Source organism: Chiloscyllium punctatum, chromosome 5 (assembly GCF_047496795.1).
Source record: "Chiloscyllium punctatum isolate Juve2018m chromosome 5, sChiPun1.3, whole genome shotgun sequence".
NCBI classification, from domain to species: domain Eukaryota; kingdom Metazoa; phylum Chordata; class Chondrichthyes; order Orectolobiformes; family Hemiscylliidae; genus Chiloscyllium; species Chiloscyllium punctatum.
In genome coordinates, this window is record NC_092743.1 from 130,718,772 (window position 1) to 130,742,746 (window position 23,975).

A 23,975-nucleotide genomic window follows, 5' to 3' on the forward strand; every position below is an offset into this window, starting at 1 on the left:
AGGAAACTATAGTATACCTCTTTTGTCTTTATTTCAGCTGTAGACATCTTGAATTGAAAATCTTTGGCATGAGACTTCTCTTTCAGTAGCTCTTCACAGACATTATGATATTTATGTTGTAGCTGTTTCAACTCTTCTTCCAGCACAGATATATGACTTTCCTGGTCCTTAATCTGAAAGCATCAAGGCATTCCAATTATTGTAATGAGAATATAATGGGAACTAACATGTTTTACAGTCTATTATTCTCACTTGGAATGATTAATTTTAAAAGTCACAGGAAAGTGAGTTACAATTCAAACAGACTTCTCATTCCATTGATCCAAATGATCTTTGACATCTCAGTTCATGTATGTCAGTTCAGGCATGGGCTCACAGCACTGTATCAGGATGATTTAAAAATACTTTTCTACCAATATAAGGTCTAAGATTTCAAATGCTCTCATTTATAGAGTCATACAGCACAGAAATAGACACTTCTAGAACATAGAACATAGAACAATACAGCACAGAACAAGCCCTTCGGCCCACGATGTTGTGCCGAACATTTGTCTTAGCTTAAGCACCTATCCATGAACCTATCCAATTGCCGCTTAAAGATCACCAATGATTCTGACTATGCCACTCCCACAGGAAGCGCATTCCATGCCCCCACCACTCTCTGGGTAAAGAACCTACCACTGACATCCTCCCTATACCTTCCACCCTTCACCTTAAATTTATGTCCCCTTGTAACACTCTGTTGTACCCGGGGAAAAAGTCTCTTACTGTCTACTCTATCTATTCCCCTGATCATCTTATAAACCTCTATCAAGTCACCCCTCATCCTTCGCCATTCCAATGAGAAAAGGCCTAGCACTCTCAACCTATCCTCGTACAACCTATTCTCCATTCCAGGCAACATCCTGGTAAATCTCCCCTGCACCCTCTCCAAAGTTTCCACATCTTTCCTAAAATGAGGTGACCAGAACTGCACACAGTACTCCAAATGTGGCCTTACCAAGGTCCTATACAGCTGCAACATCACCTCACGACTCTTGAATTCAATCCCTCTGCTAATGAACGCCTTCTTACAAGCTCTATCCACCTGAGTGGCAACTTTCATAGAGCTATGAACATAGACCCCAAGATCCCTCTGCTCCTTCACCTTACTAAGAACCCTACTGTTAACCCTGTATTCCACATTCTTATTTGTCCTTCCAAAATGGACAACCACACACTTGACAGGGTTGAACTCCATCTGCCACTCCTCAGCCCAGCTCTGCATCATATCTAAGTCCCTTTGCAGCTGACAACAGCCCTCCTCACTATCCACAACTCCACCAATCTTTGTATCGTCTGCAAATTTACTGACCCACCCTTCGACTCCCTCTTCCAAGTCATTAATAAACATTACAAACAGCAGAGGACCCAGAACTGATCCCTGCGGAACTCCACTTGTAACTGGGCTCCAGGCTGAATATTTACCATCTACCACCACTCTCTGACTTCGACCGGTTAGCCAGTTCTCTATCTAATTGGCCAAATTCCCAAAATCTCATGCCTCCTGACTTTCCGCATAAGCCTACCATAGGGAACCTTATCAAATGCCTTACTAAAATCCATGTACACTACATCCACTGCTCTACCCTCATCCACATGCTTGGTCATGTTCAACTCAGCCAACCATGTTCCCAAGCTAAACTGGACCAACTTGCCTGCATTAGCCCATAATCCCTCTAAATCTTTCCTATTCATGTACCTGTCCACATGTCTTTTAAATATTGTAACTATACCTGCATCTACCACTTCCTCTGGCAGTTCATTCCAGAAATGAATCACCCTCTGTATGAAAACGTTGCCCCCTCAGGTCCCTTTTCAAGCTTTCTCGTCTCACCTTAAAAATATGCCCAAAAACCAAATCAAATATTGCTGGAAAGGCTCAGCAGGTGTGTCAGCATTTGTGGAGAGAAATCAGAGATAACGTTTTGAGTTGAGTGAAAATTCCTCAGATTTCTCTCCAGAGATGCTGCCAGACCTGCACAGCTTTTCCAGCAATTTTTGTTTTTGTTTCTGACTAACAACATCCATAGTTCTTTCAGCTTTCAAAGATGTGCCCACCCCAAGGAAAAGACATTTGCTATTCACCTTATCTGCGCAACTTCCTAATTTTATAAACCTCTATAAGGTCACTTTTCAACCACTTACATTCCAGTGAAAAACATCCCAGTTTTTCCAGCCTCTCCTTACTGCTGGAGAGAAATGTGAAAAGGTTACACTGATGCATAGCTATAACCAAGGCTGACATATACAGTTAAAAGGTTTAGACTAAAAGTTTAGTCTGTATCTAATCATGGTAAACCTGACCTAAAAAGCTCAATCTGAATGTATGATAGGAAAGAGTTCCATTCTGAAGACCACCATCTCATTTAATACCAAAAAAAATACTCCAAGTTGAGAAACATTTAGGAGTGAATGGTTTAACTTCTTTCCTTGAGCACAATGCTCAATAAGTTTGGTGTAGCCTTATAGCACTGCTAACCAAACAAAATTCTGGCATCAGCTTAACCCTCTGCTTCTTTTGTGGGCTTACAGTCAGGTAACACTTACAAAACAGATACTTCTGTTTAAAGCAGCATTTGTCTGAAATTGAATGTCACGCACACCTCTATGATGGCCCTCAGCCACAGGAACATTTGCACTCATTTTAGCCTCTAGATTTTACTGCTCCCAGAAAGAAGGAAATCTATCTCGGCTTCACTTAGATTTTATAAGCAACTCACCTATTAGACTTGTTGTCACTGCTCTTATATTCAAAATTCCATTCTTAATCCACTCCTCCGTTCCTGTGTAAAATCTTGGGAAATCCCTACTTTGGGTTTCTTTGTTAATTAAAGGAACCCAAACATGATGACTGATTGATTGTAAATTAGTGTCATTTCTGGTTGTGATAGAATAATCTCACTTGTGATACATTCTGGTTACAAGAGACTGACAGGTGACATGATGGAAAATTAGGCCTTCATTTACAGTGTTTTATTGACCCCAACTGCTTCAAGGGAACCAAATATCAATAACTAATGTACATCAGAAATTTAGCAAAGTGCCACACAGATGGTGTGAAAACTTAAAGGCAAAGACTTGTAGAATCCTTGACCTAGATTGTGTCAAGACAAATTACTTGAGTACCAAGCCCACCATATTTTTCTTGCTTTATTCAACTTTAGCCTTAGAATAATTTTTCGAGTTAATACATATCTGAGCATGTGTCATCAACAATTCTGAGATTCTGACCTGCTTGGATGGGTACAGGTGCCTTTTGCAGTTGAATTGTTCAAATAAACAGCAAGATAGTTATGAGATTAAATCAGTTTCCATAAAGGTTTCAATGAAACAAGCATATAAGAAAGTGTGTTCTGAGCAGAGAGATTGTAGGGATATTACATGTTACATTGACGGATCATGACTGGGAGAAGTCACTTCTGATTAAGACATAAACAATAATACTGTTGCACTTCGATACTATTGCTCAGATATCAGCATGTACTGAGTATTACTTGTACTAAATAAAACAAAACACAATCATGAATTCAGGTATCAGTCTGAATTATTTCAGAACTGAAGAATAAAGCATTTATTGACTCTAATGCCCCTGAATTCCAATGCTTGCCAAAGGTCACTTGTGAACAATGACACAACATAACTACTTATAAAAATTGAAAGTTCATTTACTATCTCCATTTCACTTTTTTGTTTAATTTTGAGATTATCCACTTCTGCTTCTAATTCAGACATGTGATAGTTTAATTTAACCAAATGTCTTTGTTGCTTCTGATACTGGCTCTGTTCCTCATTGACCTCATCCCTTAAAGTCCTTACTAAATCCTCTTGCTGTTGAAACGACAACATAAATAACAACACTACTAAAACATTAAAATAACTAAATAAAATAAATAATTTACATTTCAGAGCTTGTTTTGAAGTCACTACCAAAGTCTTTAAAGTAGACCGACAATCGTTATTGCCAATAGGAAAGATGTAAGTGATCTGGAAATGTACATGCATTCAAAGAGAATTTTGATGCTGCTTGGGAGAAAGATTTCAGGTGGAACCTTCTGTTGGTGATGTGGGTCTTGCTGCTAGCTGGCTAGCCAGTGAGATACCAGGAGTACACCAACTAACAAAGACCTGTTTGGTCTTCAATCAATTGGGTAGTTCCAAGGACACTGGAAGGCCTTCTTCTGGATTTACATTTTGAGGGTGGATGTCCTGCTTGCGAGCAATTGATACGTCAGAGGCTGTTGCTGCAACTAGAAGGGAAATGCACAGTCTAAAGATCTAGGAGTCAAATGAATGAATTGTGGGTAGGGGAGTATCTGAGAGCGAGCAACATGAGACGAGGGGATGAAAGGAGAATAGTGTATAAGAACCAAGGGTTAGAACTGGCTGTCTGTGCTCAATGCCTGTGCTCTTTAACAGGCACCAAGTGCCTTTTGTCAAGTGCGCCCATCAATGAAACAAAAACCAGCCACACTCCTTTTGCTTCTCGGAAGTTTGTTGTTTATAGGTTTGCTTTCCACTGGTTTCATGGACTTTTCAAAGGTTCCAACTGACAGTGGGGCAGGAAGTTTGACTATAAACCTTCTGCCCCCCCCAAACTAAATTCTAATGGAGGTAGGAAAGGGGTGGAGATCAGATACAATTCCTCCCCTCCCCAATGAAAGGTTCGACATGCCTTCTATCTTCATCACCTGTAGCAGCATAACACTACCAAAAACTTTTGACATCATCCACTTTTGAGGGCTTTCAACCAGTATTTTAACAAAAAGTCATTCCACTATCACGATGTTACTTTGAATGAAAAGTAATCTTTCAGCTATAAGTTGATGTTAAGTTTTCAGGTTTTTTTTTCTTCTCTTCCTTTGTTTAGTTCTGTGTGGGCTTTCAGAATAGCGGGATATGGACGTTAGGGCAGTTGCATGTTCCTCCTGCAGAATGTGGCAGGTGAGAGACACTTTACATGTCTCTGCCAACTACATCTGCAGGAAGTGCACCCAATTCCAGCTCCTCGAAAACCAAGTTAGGGAACTGGAGCTGGAGCTGGATGAACTACGGATCATTCGGGAGGCTGAGGGGGAAATTGAGAAGATGTACAGGGAGGTGGTCACTCCCCAGACACAGGATAAGGACAGCTGGGTTACTGTCAGGGGGAGGAAAGGGAACCGACGGTCAGAGCAGGGATCCCCTGTGGCTGTTCCCTTCAGCAATAAGTATACTATTTTGGATACTGCTGGTGGGGACAGCCTACCGGGGGAAAGCCATAGTTGTCAGATCTCTGGCACTGAGCCTGGCACTGTGGCTCAGAAGGGAAGGGGGGAAATAGAAAAGTGCTAGTGGTAGGAGACTCAATAGTTGGACGGATTGACAGGAGGGTTTGTGGTCAAGAACAGGGCTCCTGGAAGGTATGTTGCCTCCCTGGTGCCAGGGTCCGGGAAGTCACTGTTCAGGTTTACAAGATTCTGAAGGGGGAGGGCGAGCAGCCAGAAATTGTGGTACATACTGGCACCAATGATATAGCCAGGAAAGGGATTGAGGATCTGAAAAGTGACTACAGAGAGTTAGGTTGGAAGCTGAAGAGAAGGACGAGTAGAGTGGTAATCTCAGGTTTGCTACCAGTGCCAAGAGATAGTAAGATGAGGAACCGTCAGTGAATATAGCTTAACACGTGGCTGCGAGGCTGGTGCAGGAGGGAGGGCTTCAGATACCTAGACCATCGGGATACCTTCTGGGGAAGGTGGGACCTGTATAAGAAGGACGGGTTGCACCTGAACTGGAGGGGCACAAATGTCCTGGGTGGGAGATTTGCTTGTGCGATTCAGGAGGGTTTAAACTAGTTTGGCAGGGGGGTGGGAATCAGAGCTGCATATCTGAGAGAGGGTCAGTTGCTGACAGAACAGTGACAGGATAAATTGAAGTTATCAGTAAGGTTTCTCATGTGATGAAACATAAGGATCGGTTAAAGTGTGTCTGCTTTAATGCAAGGAGTGTCCGGAATAAGAGTGATGAACTTAGAGCATGGATCAGTACTTGGGGCTACGATGTTGTGGCCATAACAGAGACACAGATTTCACAGGGGCAGGAATGGTTGCTTGATGCTCCAGGGTTTAGAACGTTTAAAAAGAACAGGGAGGGTGGAAAAAGAGGAGGGGGTGTAGCATTGCTAATCAGAGAGTGCATCATAGCTACAGAAACAAAGGTTGTCGAGGAAGGTTTGTCTACTGAGTCAGTATAGGTGGAAATTAGGAATAGCAAGGGAGCAGCCACCGCATTGGGGGTTTTCTACAGATCACCTAATAGCAGTAGAGAAATTGAAGATTGCATTGGCAGGCAGATTCCAGAAAAATGCAAAAGTAGCAGGGTTGTTGTTATGGGTGATTTCAACTTACCCAATGTCGACTGGAACCTCCTCAGTGCAGATGGTTTGGATGGAGCCATTTTTGTCAGGTGTGTTCAGAAGGGTTTCCTTACTCAGTACGTAAACAGACCGATGTGGGGAGAGGCCATTTTGGATTTGGTGCTCGGCAATGAGCCAGGACAGGTGTCAGATCTCGCGGTGGGAGAGCACTTTGGTGAAAGTGATCACAACTGCCTCACATTTAGCATAGCCTTGGAGACTGAAAGGTGCAGTTACCGAAGGAAGATATTTAATTGGGGAAAAGGAAATTATGACGTTTTCAGACAGTACAGACTGGGAGCAATTGTTCCACAGAAAGGGCACAGCAGACATGTGGAGACTATTTAAGGAGCAGTTGTTGCATAAATTTGTTCCTCTGAGACAGGTAAGAAGGGGTAAGATTAAGGAACCTTGGATGACGAGAACAGAGGAAGGAAGAAGGCAGCTTACGTAAGGTGGAGGAAGCAAGGATGTAGAACAGCTTTAGAGGATTACAGGCTTGCTAGAAAGGAGCTCAGAAATGGACTGAGGAGAGCCAGGAGGGGGCATGATAAAGGACGTATTAGGGAGAACCTAAAGGCGTTTTACTCATACGTGAGGGATAAGAGAATGCTCAGGGAGAAGGTAGGGCCGATCAGGGATAGCAGAGGGAATTTGTGCGTGGAGTCTGAGCAGATAGGGGAAGCCCTAAATGAGTTTTTTGCTTTGGTTTTAACCAAGGAAAGGGAACTTATTGTAAATGAAAACTTAGAGGAGCTGGGATACAGTCTTGACCAGATCAAGATTGATGAAGTTGATGTGCTCAAAATTTTGGCAAACATTAAGATTGATAAGTCCCCAGGGGCAGACAAGATTTATCCTAGGCTGCTCCGTGAAGCGAGAAAGGATGTTGTTAAGCCACTGGCATGGATATTTGCCTCCTCACTCTCCACTGAAATCGTACCGGAGGATTGGAAGGAGACGAATGTTGTTCTACTTTTCAAGAAGGGGAATAAGGAAATCCCTGGCAATTATAGCCCAGTCAGTCTTACGTTTGTGGTCAGCAAAGTTGTGGAAAGAATTCTGAGGAATAGGATTTATGATCATTTGGCAAAGCATAGTGTGATTAAAGGCAGTCAGCATGGCTTTGTGAGGGGCAGGTCATGCCTCACAAATCTTATTGATTTCTTTAAGGAGGTGTCAAGACAGGTCGACAATGGTAGAGCAGTGGATGTGGTGTATATGGACTTCAGCAAGGCATTTGATAGGGTTCCCCATGGTAGGCTCATTCATGAAGTCAGGAAGTATGGCTATCTGGATTCAGAATTGGCTGGCTGACAGAAGGCACAGAGTGATTGTAGATGGAAAATATTCTGCCTGGAGGACAGTGTTGAGTGGGGTCCCACAGGGCTCTGTTCTTGGGTCTCTGCTCTTTGTAGTTTTTATAAACGACTCGGATGAGGAGGTTGAGGGGTGGGTTAGTAAATTTGCAGATGACACAAAGGTTGGAGGTGTCATCAATAGTATAGAGGGCTACTGCAGGCTGCAGCGCGACATAGACAGGATGCAGAGCTGGGCTGAGAAACAGCAGATGGAATTCAACCTGGATAAATGCAAAGTGTTGCATTTTGGAATGCTGAATATAGGATTAAAGACAGGATTCTTGGCAGAGTGGAGGAACAGAGGGATCTGGGTGTGCAAGTACATAGATCCCTCAAAGTTGCCACCCAAATGGATAGAGTTGTTAAGAAAGCATGTGGTGTTTTGACTTTCATTAACAGGGGTATCGAGTTTAAGAGCTGTGAGATTTTGCTGCAGCTCTACAAGTCCCTGGTGAGACTACACTTGGAATATTGCGTCCAGGTCTGGTCGTCCTACTATAGGAAAGATACAGAGTCTTTGGAAAGGGTGCAAAGAAGGTTTACCAGAATGCTGCCTAGACTGGAGGGCTTGCCTTATGAAGAAAGGTTACATAAGCTCGGACTTTTCTCTCTGGAGAGAAGGAGGAAGAGAGGAGACCTGATTGAGGTGTACAAAACAATGAGAGGAATAGAGAGAGTCAATAGCCAGAGACTTTTCCCCAGGGCAGGATTGACTGGTACGAGAAGTCATAGTTTGAAGATATTAGGAGGAAGGTATAAAGGAGACATCAGAGGTCGGTTCTTTATGCAGAGTTGTGAATGCATGGAATGCATTGCCAGTTGAGGTGGTGGAAGCAGAGTCATTGGGGACATTTCAGCGACTGCTGGACATGCACATGGATAGCAGAGAGTTGAGGGGTACGTAGGTTGTTACTATAATTTACATTAGGATTAAGTCTCGGCACAACATCGTGGGCCAAAGGGCCTGTTCTGTGCTGTACTTTTCTATGTTCTATGTAAAGTGGGTATCGACTGGCACCATTGTCATTAATTAATATTGAACCTAGTTTTGCAGTACATGAGCATTTGGAGTCAGCATCATTTGATTCTCCTTCAGCAGTAAAACTGAACGAGTAGAGAAACTAAGACAAAACTAAGTCTAAGTTCCACGCGTCAGTTAACATAAAGTAATAATGTACACTGGACTTTTCTTCGTCCAAACCGATGAATTGTGGAAACAGTTTAACAAGCAATGCATAGATCTTGCAGTGTGTGCATGAACACAGTTGCCTCTCTTTCCTCCCTGCATGTAGGTGGACAGTGTAAATGCTCCTGATGAAATCTTGATATGATAGTGGTACCACTATCTTTAAACTCCAGTCCCTGCCTCCACAAAAGTACTTTCCTGTTCAACTTACTGTTCGTCTCCCAGGAGGGTAAACAAATAGATGAATGCATGTGTTCTCTTAATTGAGAAAATCTGAGTGGCAGGTTCACAATTTAATTTTTAACATTTTTAAACATAAGATTTCAAGAATTACATATGTGACAATTTAATGGAAATCTGCAAGTATTTAAAAGTATATTAGCCCTTGAGAATAAATTGGTGAACTAATATATTTACAACATCCATGCATCATAAAGCCAATAAACAGATTATTGAGATTATAATGAACATTGGAACTTCATTTATTTCATTTTTGTTAATTAGGATTGGATTGTCACAGGCACTTTTCAAACTGGGTTGCACAAACTGACCAATCAGTTGCAGAGTAGCCAACTTGTGGTAAAAGCAAGTCTGACATCTGAACAGTGTGAATGGGATTGGGGCTGGGGTGGGGGAGCGGTGTGATAGTGGGAAAGAATGTTGTTGGCAGAGCTGCAACAGTAGAAGGGGGTGCAACCCTGGACTGAGCCCCCTTCCAAATGATTGTGTTTCTGCTGGAAAGACATCTCAATTAATATGAAATTGTGGGATGATCATAGAAGAGGGAATCTGCAGTCAGGTTGGAGTTCACTGGCAGATTCTTGTTGGAGTCTGAGCAACATGGAATATGGTGAGATTTGAGTGAGAGGTTTGGCAAGGAATATCTCAATGTTAGGAGCATTCTGCTTCATTTTTTCATGCATTTGCAAGCAGTGTGGTGAGTTTCTTCCTTGCTCATTGCTGAGCTGCCAATTATGAGGGATAATTGCTTGTTAAAGTTCAATATGCCTTTATAACATTCAACTTGATATCTTATCAAACGTATCAAACTTCAAATGTTACTTCAGCTTGTTGCTCGCTCCGTAGGATCACAATGCACAATCCATAGGCACCAGTTTCCAAACACATTGACTTTCAGCAAATGCCAACCCTTCACGATCATCCTGGCATGTCTCCAAGACACTTTCAGGCCATTCCCTATCATTTCTGTCAGTACAATGTTAATAAATGCCAAGTCATCCATTTCAGTAGGAATAACAGTAAAAAGGACTATTGCTTGAATGGTAAGAAATTACAGCACACTGCTTTGCAGAGGGACCTGGGTGACCTTGTGTATGAATCACAGAAGGTTAGTCTGCAGGTGCAATAGATAATAAAGAAGGCAAATGGAATTTTGTCCTTCATTGCTAAAGAGATTGAGTTTAAAAGCAGAGAGGTTATGTTGCAGCTGAACAAGGTGCTGGTAAGGCCACACCTGGAGTACTGTGTGGAAGTTTGGTCTCCCTACTTGAGAAAGGATGTACTAGCACTAGAGGGGATACAGAGGAGGTTCACTAGGGTTGATTCTGGAGTTGAGGGGGTTGGTTTATGAGGATAGACTGAGTGGACTAGGATTACAATCATTGGAATTTAGAAGAACGAGGGGAGACCTTATGGAAACATATAAAATTATGAAGGGTATAGAGAAGAGTTTTTTATATTCCTCTGTTCTTATGTTCACACCTCTGTTTAAAATTCCATCTGCAACGTATTTAGCAATTCCATTAGTCCATCTATGTCATGCTGCACTCGATTAGCATCATCTTGACTATTGTCATACCTTAAAGTTTGGTATCATTAGCAATTGTGAAATTTTGCTCTAAATTCCAATGTTCAAATCCAGAGAAAAGCAGCAATGACAAAATCATTGTTTTGGAAGATTTAATTATTCTTAGAAAAATAGAGATTTACAGCACAGAAGGAAGCCACGCAACTTGCATTTGCAAGGGCTGACAAGTTACAATTAAGCCTAGCCCCATTTTCCAGCTCTTCATCCACAGCCTGATGATATAAACATGGTAAATGAGTAGGCCACTCAGCCCTTCGAACCTGCTCCGCTATCTAACAATATCATAGCTGATCTGCTTTTAACCTCAACTCCATATTCCTGCATACCTCTAATAATTTTTAATCCCCTTGGTAATCAAGAACTATTCTACCTCTGCTTTAAAATTTTTAAAGATTCTGCATCCATTGTCTTTTAACGAAGAAAATTCCAGAGACTCTCAATCCTTAGAGAAAAATCCTCATCTGTTTTAAATGAGTAACCCTTTATTTTTAATCTGTGACTCCTCGTTCTAGATTCTCCCACAATAGGAAACACCCTTCTCACATCTACCCAGTCCAATCCCCTCAGGATCTTATATGTTAATTATTAATTAAGTCACTTCAACTGCACATTCAGTTTTAAATGTTATCAGATTTCAGGGAGTAAGCTCTCGATGCCTACAATCCTCTCAAATAAAACAAATGCCCCTCAGATCTCTTCTCAATCTCCTAGTTCTTATTCAAACTCTGAGCCCCTGGTTTTGGACCCTTTAACCACAGAATCATAAAATTGTTATAGTGCAGGAGGCCATTCATCCCATCTGTTCTGGCTCTCTGAGCAATTCAACAGGATGCCTATCTCTGTAACCACAGACATTGCTTCTATTCCAATAATCACCTGCTACTCTCTTGAATGTCTCAATTAAACCTGTCTCCAGTATACTTCCAGGTCATACATTCCAAAATCAGACCACTCTTTGTATGAGGAATCTTTTTCTCATTTCATATTTGCCCTTTTTGCAAAATATTTTAAATCTGTGTCCTCTGGTTCTCAATCCTCTTTTGGGCAGGAGCACTTTCTTCCTATCCACTTTAATCCAGATCCCTCATGAATGAAGGGGACAGGACCATCGTAACCACTCTATCTAAACCCATTTAATGATTTCTACAGTCAGTAGACAGATGGAGATAAGAGAACAGAATTTCTGAAATACATCTTGGAGTCCTTCTTTCAAATATATTTGTAGGTTTACAAATGGAGGGAAATGTTAACTCTAGGTGTTCAGCTAAATAGAGGTGAACAATCTGATTCAGTATGTGGATGTACTATTAGAGAAGGTGCAAAACTTGACCTACTATTGGGAAATAAGGCAGGGCAGATGACTGAGGTGTCAGTGGGGGAGCACTTTGGGGCCAGCGACCATAATTCTATTCGTTTTAAAATAGTGATGGAAAAGGATAGACCAGATCTAAAAGTTGAAGTTCTAAATTGGAGATAGGCCAATTTTGACGGTATTAGGAAAGAACTTTCGAAAGCTGATTGGAGGCAGATGTTCACAGGTAAAGGGACGGCTGAAAAATGGGAAGCCTTCAGAAATGAGATAACAAGAATCCAGAGAAAGTATATTCGTGTCAGGGTGAAAGGGAAGCTGCAAGGTACAGGGGATGCTGGATGGCTAAAGAAATTGAGGATTGGGTTAAGAAAAAGAAGGAAGCATATGTCAGGTATAGACAGGATAGATCGAGTGAATCCTTAGAAGAGTATAAAGAAAGTAGGAGTATACTTAAGAGGGAAATCAGGAGGGCAAAACGGGGACATGAGATAGCTTTGGCACATAGAATTAAGGAGAATCCAAAGGGTTTTTACAAATATATTAAGGACAAAAGGGTAACTAGGGAGAGAATAGGGCTCCTCAAAGAACAGCAAGGCGGCCTTTGTGTGGAGCCACAGAAAATGGGCGAGATACTAAATGAATATTTTGCATCAGTATTTACTGTGGAAAAGGAGATGGAAGATATAGACTGTAGGGAAATAGATGGTGACATCTTGCAAAATGCCCAGATTACAGAGGAGGAAGTGCTGGATGTCTTGAAACGGTTAAAAGTGGTTAAATCCCCACGACCTGATCAGGTGTACCCGAGAACTCTGTGGGAAGCTAGAGAAGTAATTGCTGGGTCTCTGGCTGAGATATTTGTATCGATAGTCACAGGTGAGGTGCCGGAAGACTGGAGGTTGGCAAACGTGGTGCCACTGTTTAAGAATGGTGGTAAAGACAAGCCAGGGAACTATAGACCAGTGAGCCTGACCTCAGTGGTGGGCAGGTTATTGGAGGGAATCCTGAGAGACAGGATATACATGTGTTTGGAAAGGCAAGGACTGATTAGGCATTGTCAACATGGCTTTGTGCATGGGAAATCATGTCTCACAAACTTGATTGAGTTATTTTGAAGAAGCAACAAAGAAGATTGATGAGGGCAGAGCAGTAGATGTGATCTATATAGACTTCAGTAAGGCGTTTGACAAGGTTCCCCATGGGAGACTGATTAGCAAAGTTTAATCTCATGGAATACAGGGAGAACTAGCCATTTGGATACAGAACTGGCTCAAAGGTAGAAGTCAGAGGGTGGTGGTGGAGGGTTGTTTTTCAGACTGGAGGTCTGTGACCAATGGAGTGCCACAAGGATCGGTGCTGGGCCCTCTACTTTTTTTCATTTACATAAAGGATTTGGATGCGAGCATAAGAGGTACAGTTAGTAAATTTGCAGATTACACCAAAATTGGAGGTGTAGTGGACAGCGAAGAGGGTTACCTCAGATTACAACAGGATCTGGACTAGATGGGCCAATGGGCTGAGAAGTGGCAGATGGAGTTTAATTCAGATAAATGTAAGGTGTTGCATTTTGGGAAAGCAAATCTTAGCAGGACTTATACACTTAATGGTAAGGTTCTAGGGAGTGTTGCTGAACAACGAGACCTTGGAGTGAAGGTTCATAGCTCCTTGAAAGTGGAGTCGCAGATAGGATAGTGAAGAAGGCGTTTGGTATGCTTTCCTTTATTGGTCAGAGTATTGAGTACAGGAGTTGGGAGATCATGTTGCGGCTGTACAGCTCATTGGTTAGGCCACTGTTGGAATATTGTGTGCAATTCTGGTCTCCTTCCTATTGGAAAGATGTTGTGAAACTTGAAACAGTTCAGAAAAGATTTACAAGGATGTTGCCAGGGTTGGAGGATCTGAGCTACAGGGAGAGGCTAAACAGGCTGGGGCTGTTTTGTCTGGAGTGATGGAGGCTGAGGGTTGACCTTATAGAGGTTTACAAAATTATGAGGGGCATGGATAGGATAAATAGACAAAAATCTTTTCCCTGGGGTCGGGGAGTCCAGAACTAGCGGGCATAGGTTTAGAGTGAGAGGGGAAAGATATAAAAGAGACCTAAGGGACAACTTTTTCACGCAGAGAGTGGTCCGTGTATGGAATGAGCTGCCAGATGCGGTGGAGGTTGGTACAATTGCAACATTTAAGAGGCATTTGGATGGGTATATGAATAGGAAGGGCTTGGAGGGATATGGGCCGGGTGCTGGCAGGTGGGACTAGATTGGGTTGGGATATCTGATTGGCATGGATGTGTTGGACCGTAAGGTCTGTTTCCATGCTGTACATCTCTATGACTCTATGACTCTAATTTGGGACCAATGAGCATGATTTAAGACTTAAAATCTAAATAGAAAGAGGAAGTGAACAATTAAAAAAAAACGATAACTGCTAATTGGATGATGGCATGCCTTAGAAAGAGCTAATTGAAGTGAAGTAAAAACAAGTGGCACAGTGTTATTCTTTAAAAAAAAACAATTAAAATGGTGCATAATAAATTCTATTATGAATTGAAGGAACCATTGATCGGAATATCATGATGAATAAGAGGTTAGCAGCCAAATAAATTTGGAGAAAAGTATTTGTAAGCACTATAACAATAATAATGAAAATCTAAAGAAGTATATGAGGCTATAAGAAGCCAAGAGTGAGATGTGGATAACAAAGTTATGAGAGAGAAAATTCCAAACACATCAAAAGAAACAGCAAAGTGAATTACAATTAGATCAGTTAAAAAAGAATTGTTGAAAGTAAAATGGAATCACTGAAAGGAAAAGATTGTCAAATGCAAATGGAAAACAAAAGGAACGAAGAAAGGATTTCATGTATACCTTAAATAAGAGAAAGATATTTGAAAAGTTGAATCCTAACATGATTTGGAACAAAATGAATGATATGATGATGTATAAATGGATAATTTAATTTAGAATTTAATATAATTCAACAGAAGAGAAAGGTCCAGGGCTTGATTCTCGGAGCCTGATGAGGAAGAAAGTTAATAAGGTCCCAGTTCTACTTGAGGGCGTTACTGAGAGTGAACGGGCAGAATTTATTTCAGCGGACAATGAATCAGCGGGATTCCTAAGTAGGTTCCAAGGTACTAACTGATCATAATCATCATCGGACTAGCCAATAAGGGAAAATGAAGCATAGGATTTATACAATTAGTTAACATGTTGCTAGTTATAGAGTCATAGAGTCTTAGAGTCATGCAGCATGGAAAAAATACCTTTGGTCCAACTTGTCCACACTGAGCAGACATCCCAGTCTGACCTAGTCCCATTTGCCAGCATTTGACCCACATCCCTCTAAACCTTTCCTGTTCATATGCACATTCAGATGCCTTTTTAATGTTGCAATTGTATTCCCCACTCCTCCGCGACTCTGGCAGTTTGTTTCAGACGCACACCACACTCCGCATGAAAAAGTAACCCCTTAGGGTGCAGGAATGTTGGCATCACGTCAGACAATGTAGGAGCTGGCACCATGTTTTTTAATGAGAACCAGCTTTGCATAAAATCTTCCAGTGTTCCAACAGTATGGTAATTAGTCATAGTCTACAACTGATATCTCTCTCTATTAGAGAGTCAAGTAGTTATACAGCTTGAGGGGCAAAACTATGAATCAAACATGGCAAGATAGGGAGTAGCTTTCTATAAACTACCTACATCTAGGCCATTGGTTGAACTCACTCCATTGGTAGCATTCTGCACTACTCTCAATCCAAGACATTACATTCACCCTCGGTCCTCTGGTGACCTCGCCACTGTCAGAGTGACATGTGGTTTGGCAGGCCTTCTCCAGATGAGACAATGTGGGCATTAGCGACTGTCCAGTTGTTTGTCAAGACCCTCAGTACTTCAAAGGATACAAACTATTACATTAGTAAACCAAAAGATTAGTCAACAAGGTAGGCTTCAAGAATGTCTTTGAGGAGGAAAATCATCGTGAGAGGTATAAAGAGGTGACAGCTCTGTGTCTCAGAAACTGAAGATGTGCAAACAAAGATGGAACGATTGAAACCAGGCATATTGCGACGATATTACGGTTTTAAGAGATATACTTTGTCCTGTTTCTTTTAATGAAGAAAATTTAAGACAGAGGTGACAAGCAATGTGCTTCAAAGCCCATAAAGTAAACAGCTTGTGCCAAGCGCAGGCAGGTGGAACTAGTTTAGTTTGGGAACATGGTCAGTATGTACTGACTGGACTGAAGAGTCTGTTTCCATGCTGTATGACACTAATTCCATGTGAGACAATCTATTTTACTGAATTTGCCTTTGCCAATGGTGTGTTTATGGGATGTTCCTGTTTTGGAACAGTTCATTAGTAACAGTTAATACATCTATTATTTTGTTAAGCATTTTGAGAGAGTTAATATTGGGCAATTTGAAATCCTGTACCATCACTACTGTATTACTTTTATGCTTCTTTGAATTTTCCCTTCAAAACTGCTTCTTTTTGGCTTTTCAGTTCTCCCTCCATGGCTTCATTTAAGGACCTTTCCAAGATGTCATCCCTCATACTGCTTAAATTGTCCCCTGATCTATGTTGTGATACCCCCACCTCTTTTACCTCCTTCTTTGTTTTGCCAGTTGACATTTTATCTTGGAATACTGAGCTGCCCATCCTGACCCTCTCTCAACATTGTCTCAATGACAGCATTGACATCATACCCCATGTTTTCATTTGTGCCCTCAACTGATCTGCCTTGTTTATCACATACCTTGCATCGAAATAAATACCATCCAACCATGCCAAATCTCATGCCTTAACTGGCCTGTAATTTCTCTGCCTTCTTGACGACTTTGCGGTATCTTCTAATTTTGCTCATTCATCTCCCTTTTCTGAATCTTCTCTCTGGATCCCACTTCCCTAGGCAAAAGTGAGGACTGCAGATGCTGAAGATTAGAGTCAAGAGTGTGGTGCTGGAAAAGCACAGCAGATCAGGCAGTATCTGAGGAGCAGGAGAGCCAACGTTTCAGGCTAAAGCTCTTCATCAGGAATGAGGCAGGGAGCCTAGGGGGTGGAGAGATAAATAGGAGAGGGGGTGGGGCTGGGGAAAAGTAGCTGAGAGTGCTATCACCATTACACCTCTCCCCTCTGTTCTATCACCATTACCTGAATGCCTCATCTTCCATCTCAGGGCCCTCCAACCCCATGGCATCAATGTGGATTTCACCAGCTTCCTCATTTCTCCTACCCCCACCTTATCCAAGATCCAACCTTATCCAAGATCAGCACCGCCCTCATGACCTGTCCTACCTGTCCATCTTCCTTCCCACCTTTCCGTTCCACCTTCCCCTCTGACCTATCACCTTTACCCCCATCTCCTTCCACCTATCACACTCTCAGCTACCTTCTCCCCAGCCTCACCCCTTATCTCTCCACCCTGTAGACTCCCAGCCACAGTCCTGATGAAGGGCTTTTGCCTGGAATATTGACTCCCCTGCTCCTCGGATGCTGCCTGACCTGCTATGCTTTTCCAGCACCACAGTTTTAATCCCAATCCCCCGTTAAGTCAAACTAAATCCACCCAACAGTACTAACAAGTCTCCCAACAAGGATATTGGTCTCATTCTGAATCAAGTGCAAATCAGCTATCTTGTATTGGTTCTAATACCCCAAAAAACAGTCCCAATATCCAAGAAATCTAAAGCCCTCCCTCCTGCATCATCTCTCCAGCTATGCATTAATTTGGATTAACCTCCTATTTCTATACATAATAACACGTGGCACAGTAAGTATTCCAGAGTTTAAGACATTTTGGGTCTTGTTCTTTAATCTACTTCTTAGATACCTAAATTTTACTTCTTTTTTCTATCTATGTCATTTGTACAAAGACATGTCACAGTCTCTGCCTGTTTGCCTTCACCCTTCAGAATGCCCTGTGGCTGTTTAGTGACAACCCTGACCCTGGCAACAGGGAAGCAACATATTGTTCTCTACAGTGTTTTTCACTTGAGGTATGTCAAAAGCACACATTTTCACCTTTATATTGCTCTCTATCTTGTTTTTCATCTGGAAATTGTTGAATTTGTTTGCCCCCACCTTTCCCTTTTGAAGGAATATACCTTGACTGGACCCAAACTATCTGTTCATTGAAAGTAGCCCATTATTCAGCTGCAGGATTCCCTGTTAATCTTTGGTTCCAGTCTATCTTGCCTAATTCTGTTCATGCCCCATTCATGGAGAATGATCAATTCTTCATCAGTTAACAACAGTTATTTCTCCCTATTCTGGATAAACTACTATCCATTTCCACCGTCATCATAAACCTTATGATACAATGCTTTCTGTCCCATAAATATTCCTCCTCACACAATTGAGCTACTTGTGTGTGGCTTTTCTTCCTCTGCCGATCAACCTGCAATGTCAAACATTCAGTGCAGCCCATCTTTCAGCCTACCTGTTATTACCACAGCATCATAATTTCATATACACCAACCGCATGCACCAGTCTTTCTTGTTTTACTCCATACATTCATATACACGCAATATAATCCAGATTTAGAAAATCATTACTTTTGCCTTTACTCCAGCTATTAACTTACTATTTCTATTTGAGTGCTATCTGTTTCTCACAGTATTTTGTGCACCCCTGGATTTACTGTCTAATATTCTCTCTTCACTCCTGCAGAGGTAGTTTAAAGCCTCACCAAAAGCACTCGCAAAGCACCCTAAAAAGAACTCAGTTCTGTCTCGAGATTTAGGTATAACCCATTGGGCTTGAACAGGTTCCATTTCCTGCAAGGCCAGTCTCAGTGTCCCAGGAATTTGATGCCTGCTCTCCTGCACCATCTTTCCAATTATGTATTGATCTGTCTTAACCACCTAATTCTAATGTTACTGATGTTTGGAACTTGAAGTAATCCAAAACGTTTGGTGATATTTTTGATGTTCTGCTCACTAATTTTCTATGAGGGTCCCTAAATGTTGACTGCAAGACTACATTCTCTTTCCTACTTTTATCAAAGGCACCAAGGTGTTAACTCTGGCTGATCAACTTCTCCAGACGAATGTGCTGCAACTAACCTGTTACATCCTTGACTCTGGTTCAGAGAAGCAACATACTTTATTATTAGATCCATGGCCATAGAAATGCCATCTTGTCCCACTACCCAATGAATCCCTATCAATACTTTCCTTCCGCATTTCTTCCTTCCTGCTTGTACAGATGGTCAGTCCATGATGCCAAGGGCCTCTGAGGAACCATCTACCATAGCAGTATCCAGAATGGAAAACCAAATCTTGGGTCAGAACCTCAGGAGCTCCTAAAATACCTGACTGTTTTTGTTGAACTATCTAGCAGTCATCCATTCTCTATCTATCTGCATATACCTAACCTAATATGTGACAATGTCTCTAAAGGTGCTATCCATGTAACTCTCATGTATGCATAACAAGTCACACCAGGCTCCACTCAAACTTTATAAGCCAGAACTCAAATTTCTGCAACCAGTGACATTTACAGTATAACAATACTATGGCTTTAAGATGCGTATTTTGTCTCTTTTTTTTAAATGAAGAGAGTTTGAGACAGAGGTAACAAGCCATCTTCTTGAAGCAATAAACAGCTTTTGAAGCTTTAGGATTTTCTTTCCTAAAATTAGAACAATAGAAGCAGCCTGAATGTGTGGGGGCAAGAATTAGGATTTTTTAGTTTAACTTTCAGTAGTGAGTTGGGGTTGCGAAAGCTGCTACATCTCTCTCTCTCTTTGCTACAGTTAAAAGCTGGGGTTCTGGACCTTCTGCTAAAATTGCATTTGAGACAAGCTACTTTACTGCATTTACCTTTGCCAAGAGTGTGTTTATAGGATGTTACTATACTGAAACAGTTGCAGTTTAATAGTTAAATGTTAAGTTTTCCAAAACAGTTAAAGTTAGACTAATACTTCTTTCTTTTGGTTGTATTTTATCTATAGTGTCTGAATAAAGTGTGTTTTGCTTCAAGCCTGGTAGTTTGACCAATTGAATTGTATCCAGAATGCAATGTGTGGCACTCGCCTTTAAAATAAGAAAACGTTAGGGTCTAGGCTATCCCCTTGACATGTTTTGAGGAGGTTTGGTCTGGTCCATAACAACTGCACATATTCATTTAGGTTATGTGAAGTTTTCAAGATTCCCCAAATTTCACAGGCTAGGCATTTTCCGTGGCCTTGTTGCCCTGCCATACTTTAAATTTACTTTTGTACTGTTAACTATAAACAGAAGATTAGAGATGAGCAAATCTACACTTCTCCTGTGATGTTATTCTTTGAATCTATTTTTAAACTTACTCTTGAGCTCCTTTTTAACAACTGGTCACCTGCAGGCTGACAAAGATAGAAAATGAAAATAAAGCTTCCCTCCCTTTGTCACCGAACTTTCTGTGATTTCACTCTGTCTCACTGCACTCCCAAAGAACTATAAAAAGTCATAGTTCAAAGATCCTCAGAGAACATGCATGTTGTGGTTACAACAAATACTTGCCCAGTTTCTCTTTCAAGGCATCTGTATTATTCACTTCAATCACTCCCTTCAGCAGCAAATCTCACAATGGTATGGGAAAACATGTTTCTTCTGAATTGCCTTTCGGATTTGTTAGTGACTTTCTTACACTCGTAGCCTCTAGGTTTACTCTTCCCCACAAAAAAGCAATATTCTCTCTGTATCTGTCGATGAAAACATTTGACAATTTTAAAGACACACAGACTTGTACTTTTCAATGGAAAAGGGACACAGTCTTTCTATCCCTTCCTGATTGGTTCATTTAGGAACGTGTGTCAGAGAAGTTGCCTTATAGTGCAGAAGCAGTACAGAGGTTGAGAGGCAAGTGTTACTGAGGTGGAGGTATGTGTTGTCTGTATATCTGTGAAACCTGGCATGCTTTGGATTGTATTGCTGATGGGCAGCACAGAGATATGAAGGCTGATGAAGACTAGATTAATTGAAGATCCTTAAAACAATACATTCAGACATTTCCTAAGAGAAATTAAAAGCAGTGGAGACAAACGTATTCTGTCAAACATAGTTGCACTGCATGTTTGCCAGCTTTTATGTAAATACAGTTAATAGATAGAGTTTGCTGTTGTAGTAGTGCTGAGAGCTTTCAAAATAGAAATCTCACTGATCTGAGACTTTACAAACACTTCATAGTTTAATGCCTTTTCAGATTACAAAAAAAATCTCCACTAAGTACAATTTACTGAATATTGATCAAGCAAGGACTTCTTCAAACCTAGCCACATTTAGCTTTTCCCTATTTGACAACTGAGAAGTCTAAAATTCAATATTGGCATCAGCTGTTCATCCAGTTTCAGCAAAGCAGTTTGTAATACAGATTCATTTTCCTATAGTACTGTACATGCTCGAGTAAAAGTCAATCTCATGTAAAAGTCGACCTCCTATTTTTGCCCAAAAAACTGGAATTTTCCATATATTTCATGTAAAATCAACCTTAGTTCTTCACAGCTAGAAGATCAACATTTGTGAGTCAAGGTATTATCGTGTACATAAATATTACGATGAGGAAATTAATTTTTTCATGCTATTTTGTGTTTTGATGTATAATTCACACCAACATTAGGCTACGAATTTCTTAAGTTCATTATCGAACAAGCACCATCCTTAGTACAATTTGGTGTAATACAGAATTTACCACACCATCATTTCCTATATAAATGCCTATATGCATTTACTTCGCTATAATTACATTAGAGCTGCTAATGATTTTTCACAGCTACATTGATTGATGAGACTGTATGAGAGTCAAATGTCTGACAACTTTTTCATATCATGTTAGCTTGAAAAACAAACAACAGTAGACAATAGAAAATGGAGGGAAATGGAAAAATTAGGCACGAAAGTTTAAGATGCATCAGGTCAGAGTCAGGTGGCAACCACCCTTTGTGTGCAGCTCAGCTGAGCTCAATTCCCCTGTAGCACTCGTGCATATTTAAGAAGGAAATCAGGAGGGCAAAAAGGGGACATGAGATAGCTTTGGCAAATAGAGTTTTGGAGAATCCAAAGGGTTTTTACAAATACAATTAGGACAAAAGGGTAACTAGGGAGAGAATAGGACCCCTCAAAGATCAGCAAGGTGGCCTTTGTGTGGAGCCGCAGAAAATGGGGGAGATACTAAACGTGTATTTTGCATCAGTATTTACTATGGAAAAGGATATGGAAGATATAGAAAGTAGGGAAATAGATGGTGACACCTTGCAAAATGTCCATATTACAGAGGAGGAAGTGGTCGATGTCTTGAAATGCATAAAGGTGAACAATCCCTAGGACCTGATCAGGTGTACCCTAGAACTCTGTGGGAAGCTAGAGAAGTGATTGCTGAGCCTCTTGCTGAGATATTTGTATCATCGATAGTCACAGGTGAGGTGCTGAAAGACTGGATGTTGGCTAACATGGTACCACTGTTTAAAAAGGGCAGTAAGGACAAGCCAAGGAACTATAGACCAGTGAGCCTGATGTTGGTGGTGGGCAAGTTATTGGAGGGAATCCTGAGGGACAGGATGTACATGTGTTTGGAAAGGCAAGGACTGATTAGGGATAGTCAACATGGCTTTGTGCATGGGAAATCATGTCTCACAAACTTGATTGAGTTTTTTTGAAGAAGCAACAAAGAGGATTGATGAGGGCAGAGCAGTAGATGTGATCTGTATGGACTTCAGTAAGGTGTTCGATAAGGTTCCCCATGGGAGACTGGTTAGCAAGGTTAGATCACATGGAGCTGAAAATGTGTTGCTGGAAAAGCGCAGCAGGTCAGGCAGCATCCAAAGAGCAGGAGAATCGACATTTTGGGCATGAGCCCTTCTTCAGGAATGAGGAAAGTGTGTCCAGCAGGCTAAGATAAAAGGTAGGGAGGAGGGACTTGGGGAGGGACGTTGGAAATGCGATAGGTAGAAGGAGGTCAAGGTGAGGGTGATAGGCCGGAGTGGGGGTGGGGGCGGAGAGATCAGGAAGAAGATTTCAGGTTAGGAAGGCAGTGCTGAGTTCGAGGGATTTGACTGAGACAAGGTGGGGGGAGGGGAGATGAGGAAACTGGAAAAATCTGAGTTCATTCCTTGTGGTTGGAGGGTTTCTAGGCAGAAGATGAGGCGTTCTTCCTCCAACTGTCGTGTTGCTATGGTCTGGCAATGGAGGAGTCCAAGGACCTGCATGTCCTTGGTGGAGTGGGAGGTGAGTTGATCACATGGAATAAAGGGAGAACTAGCCATTTTGATACAGAGCTGGCTCAAAGGTAGAAGACAGAGGGTGGTGGTGGAGGGTTGTTTTTCAGACTGGAGGCCTGTGATCAGTGGAGTGCCACAAAGATCAGTGCTGGGCCCTCTACCTTTTGTCATTTACATAAATGATTTGGATGCGAGCATAAGAGGTACAGTTAATAAGTTTGCAGATGACACCAAAATTGGAGTTGTAGTGGACAGCGAAGAGAGTTACCTCAGATTACAGCAGGATCTTGATCAGAGGGGCCAATGGGCTGAGAAGTGGCAGATGGAGTTTAATTCAGATAAATGCGAGGTGCTGCATTTTGGGAAAGCAAATCTTAGCAGGACTTATACACTTAGTGGTAAGGTCCTAGGGAGTGTAGCTGAACATAGAGACCTTGGAGTGCAGGTTCATAGCTCCTTGAAAGTGGAGACACAGGTAGATAGGATAGTGATGAAGGTGTTTGGTATGCTTTCCTTTATTGGTCAGAGTATTGAGTACAGGAGTTGGGAGATCATGTTGCGGCTATACAGGACACTGGTTAGGCCACTGTTGGAATTTTGCGTGCAATTCTGGTCTCCTTCCTATCGGAAAGGTGTTGTGAAACTTGAAAGGGTT

At 41.5% G+C, this 23,975-nt stretch overlaps 1 protein-coding gene across 18 annotated transcripts in view; it reads right to left on the bottom strand.

The window, feature by feature from the left end:
- LOC140477439 (uncharacterized) overlaps positions 1-23,975 on the bottom strand; it is a 520,360-nt gene that overhangs the window by 142,630 nt on the left and 353,755 nt on the right. For all 18 annotated transcript variants that reach the window (XR_011960730.1, XR_011960729.1, XR_011960728.1 and 15 more), the window contains one exon: positions 18-173. Coding sequence is in view for 14 of the 18 variants with exons in the window: in XM_072571355.1 (XP_072427456.1) it covers positions 18-173 (156 nt within the window). In the remaining 4 variants the exon portion in view is untranslated. The remainder of the gene's footprint in view (positions 1-17; positions 174-23,975) is intronic.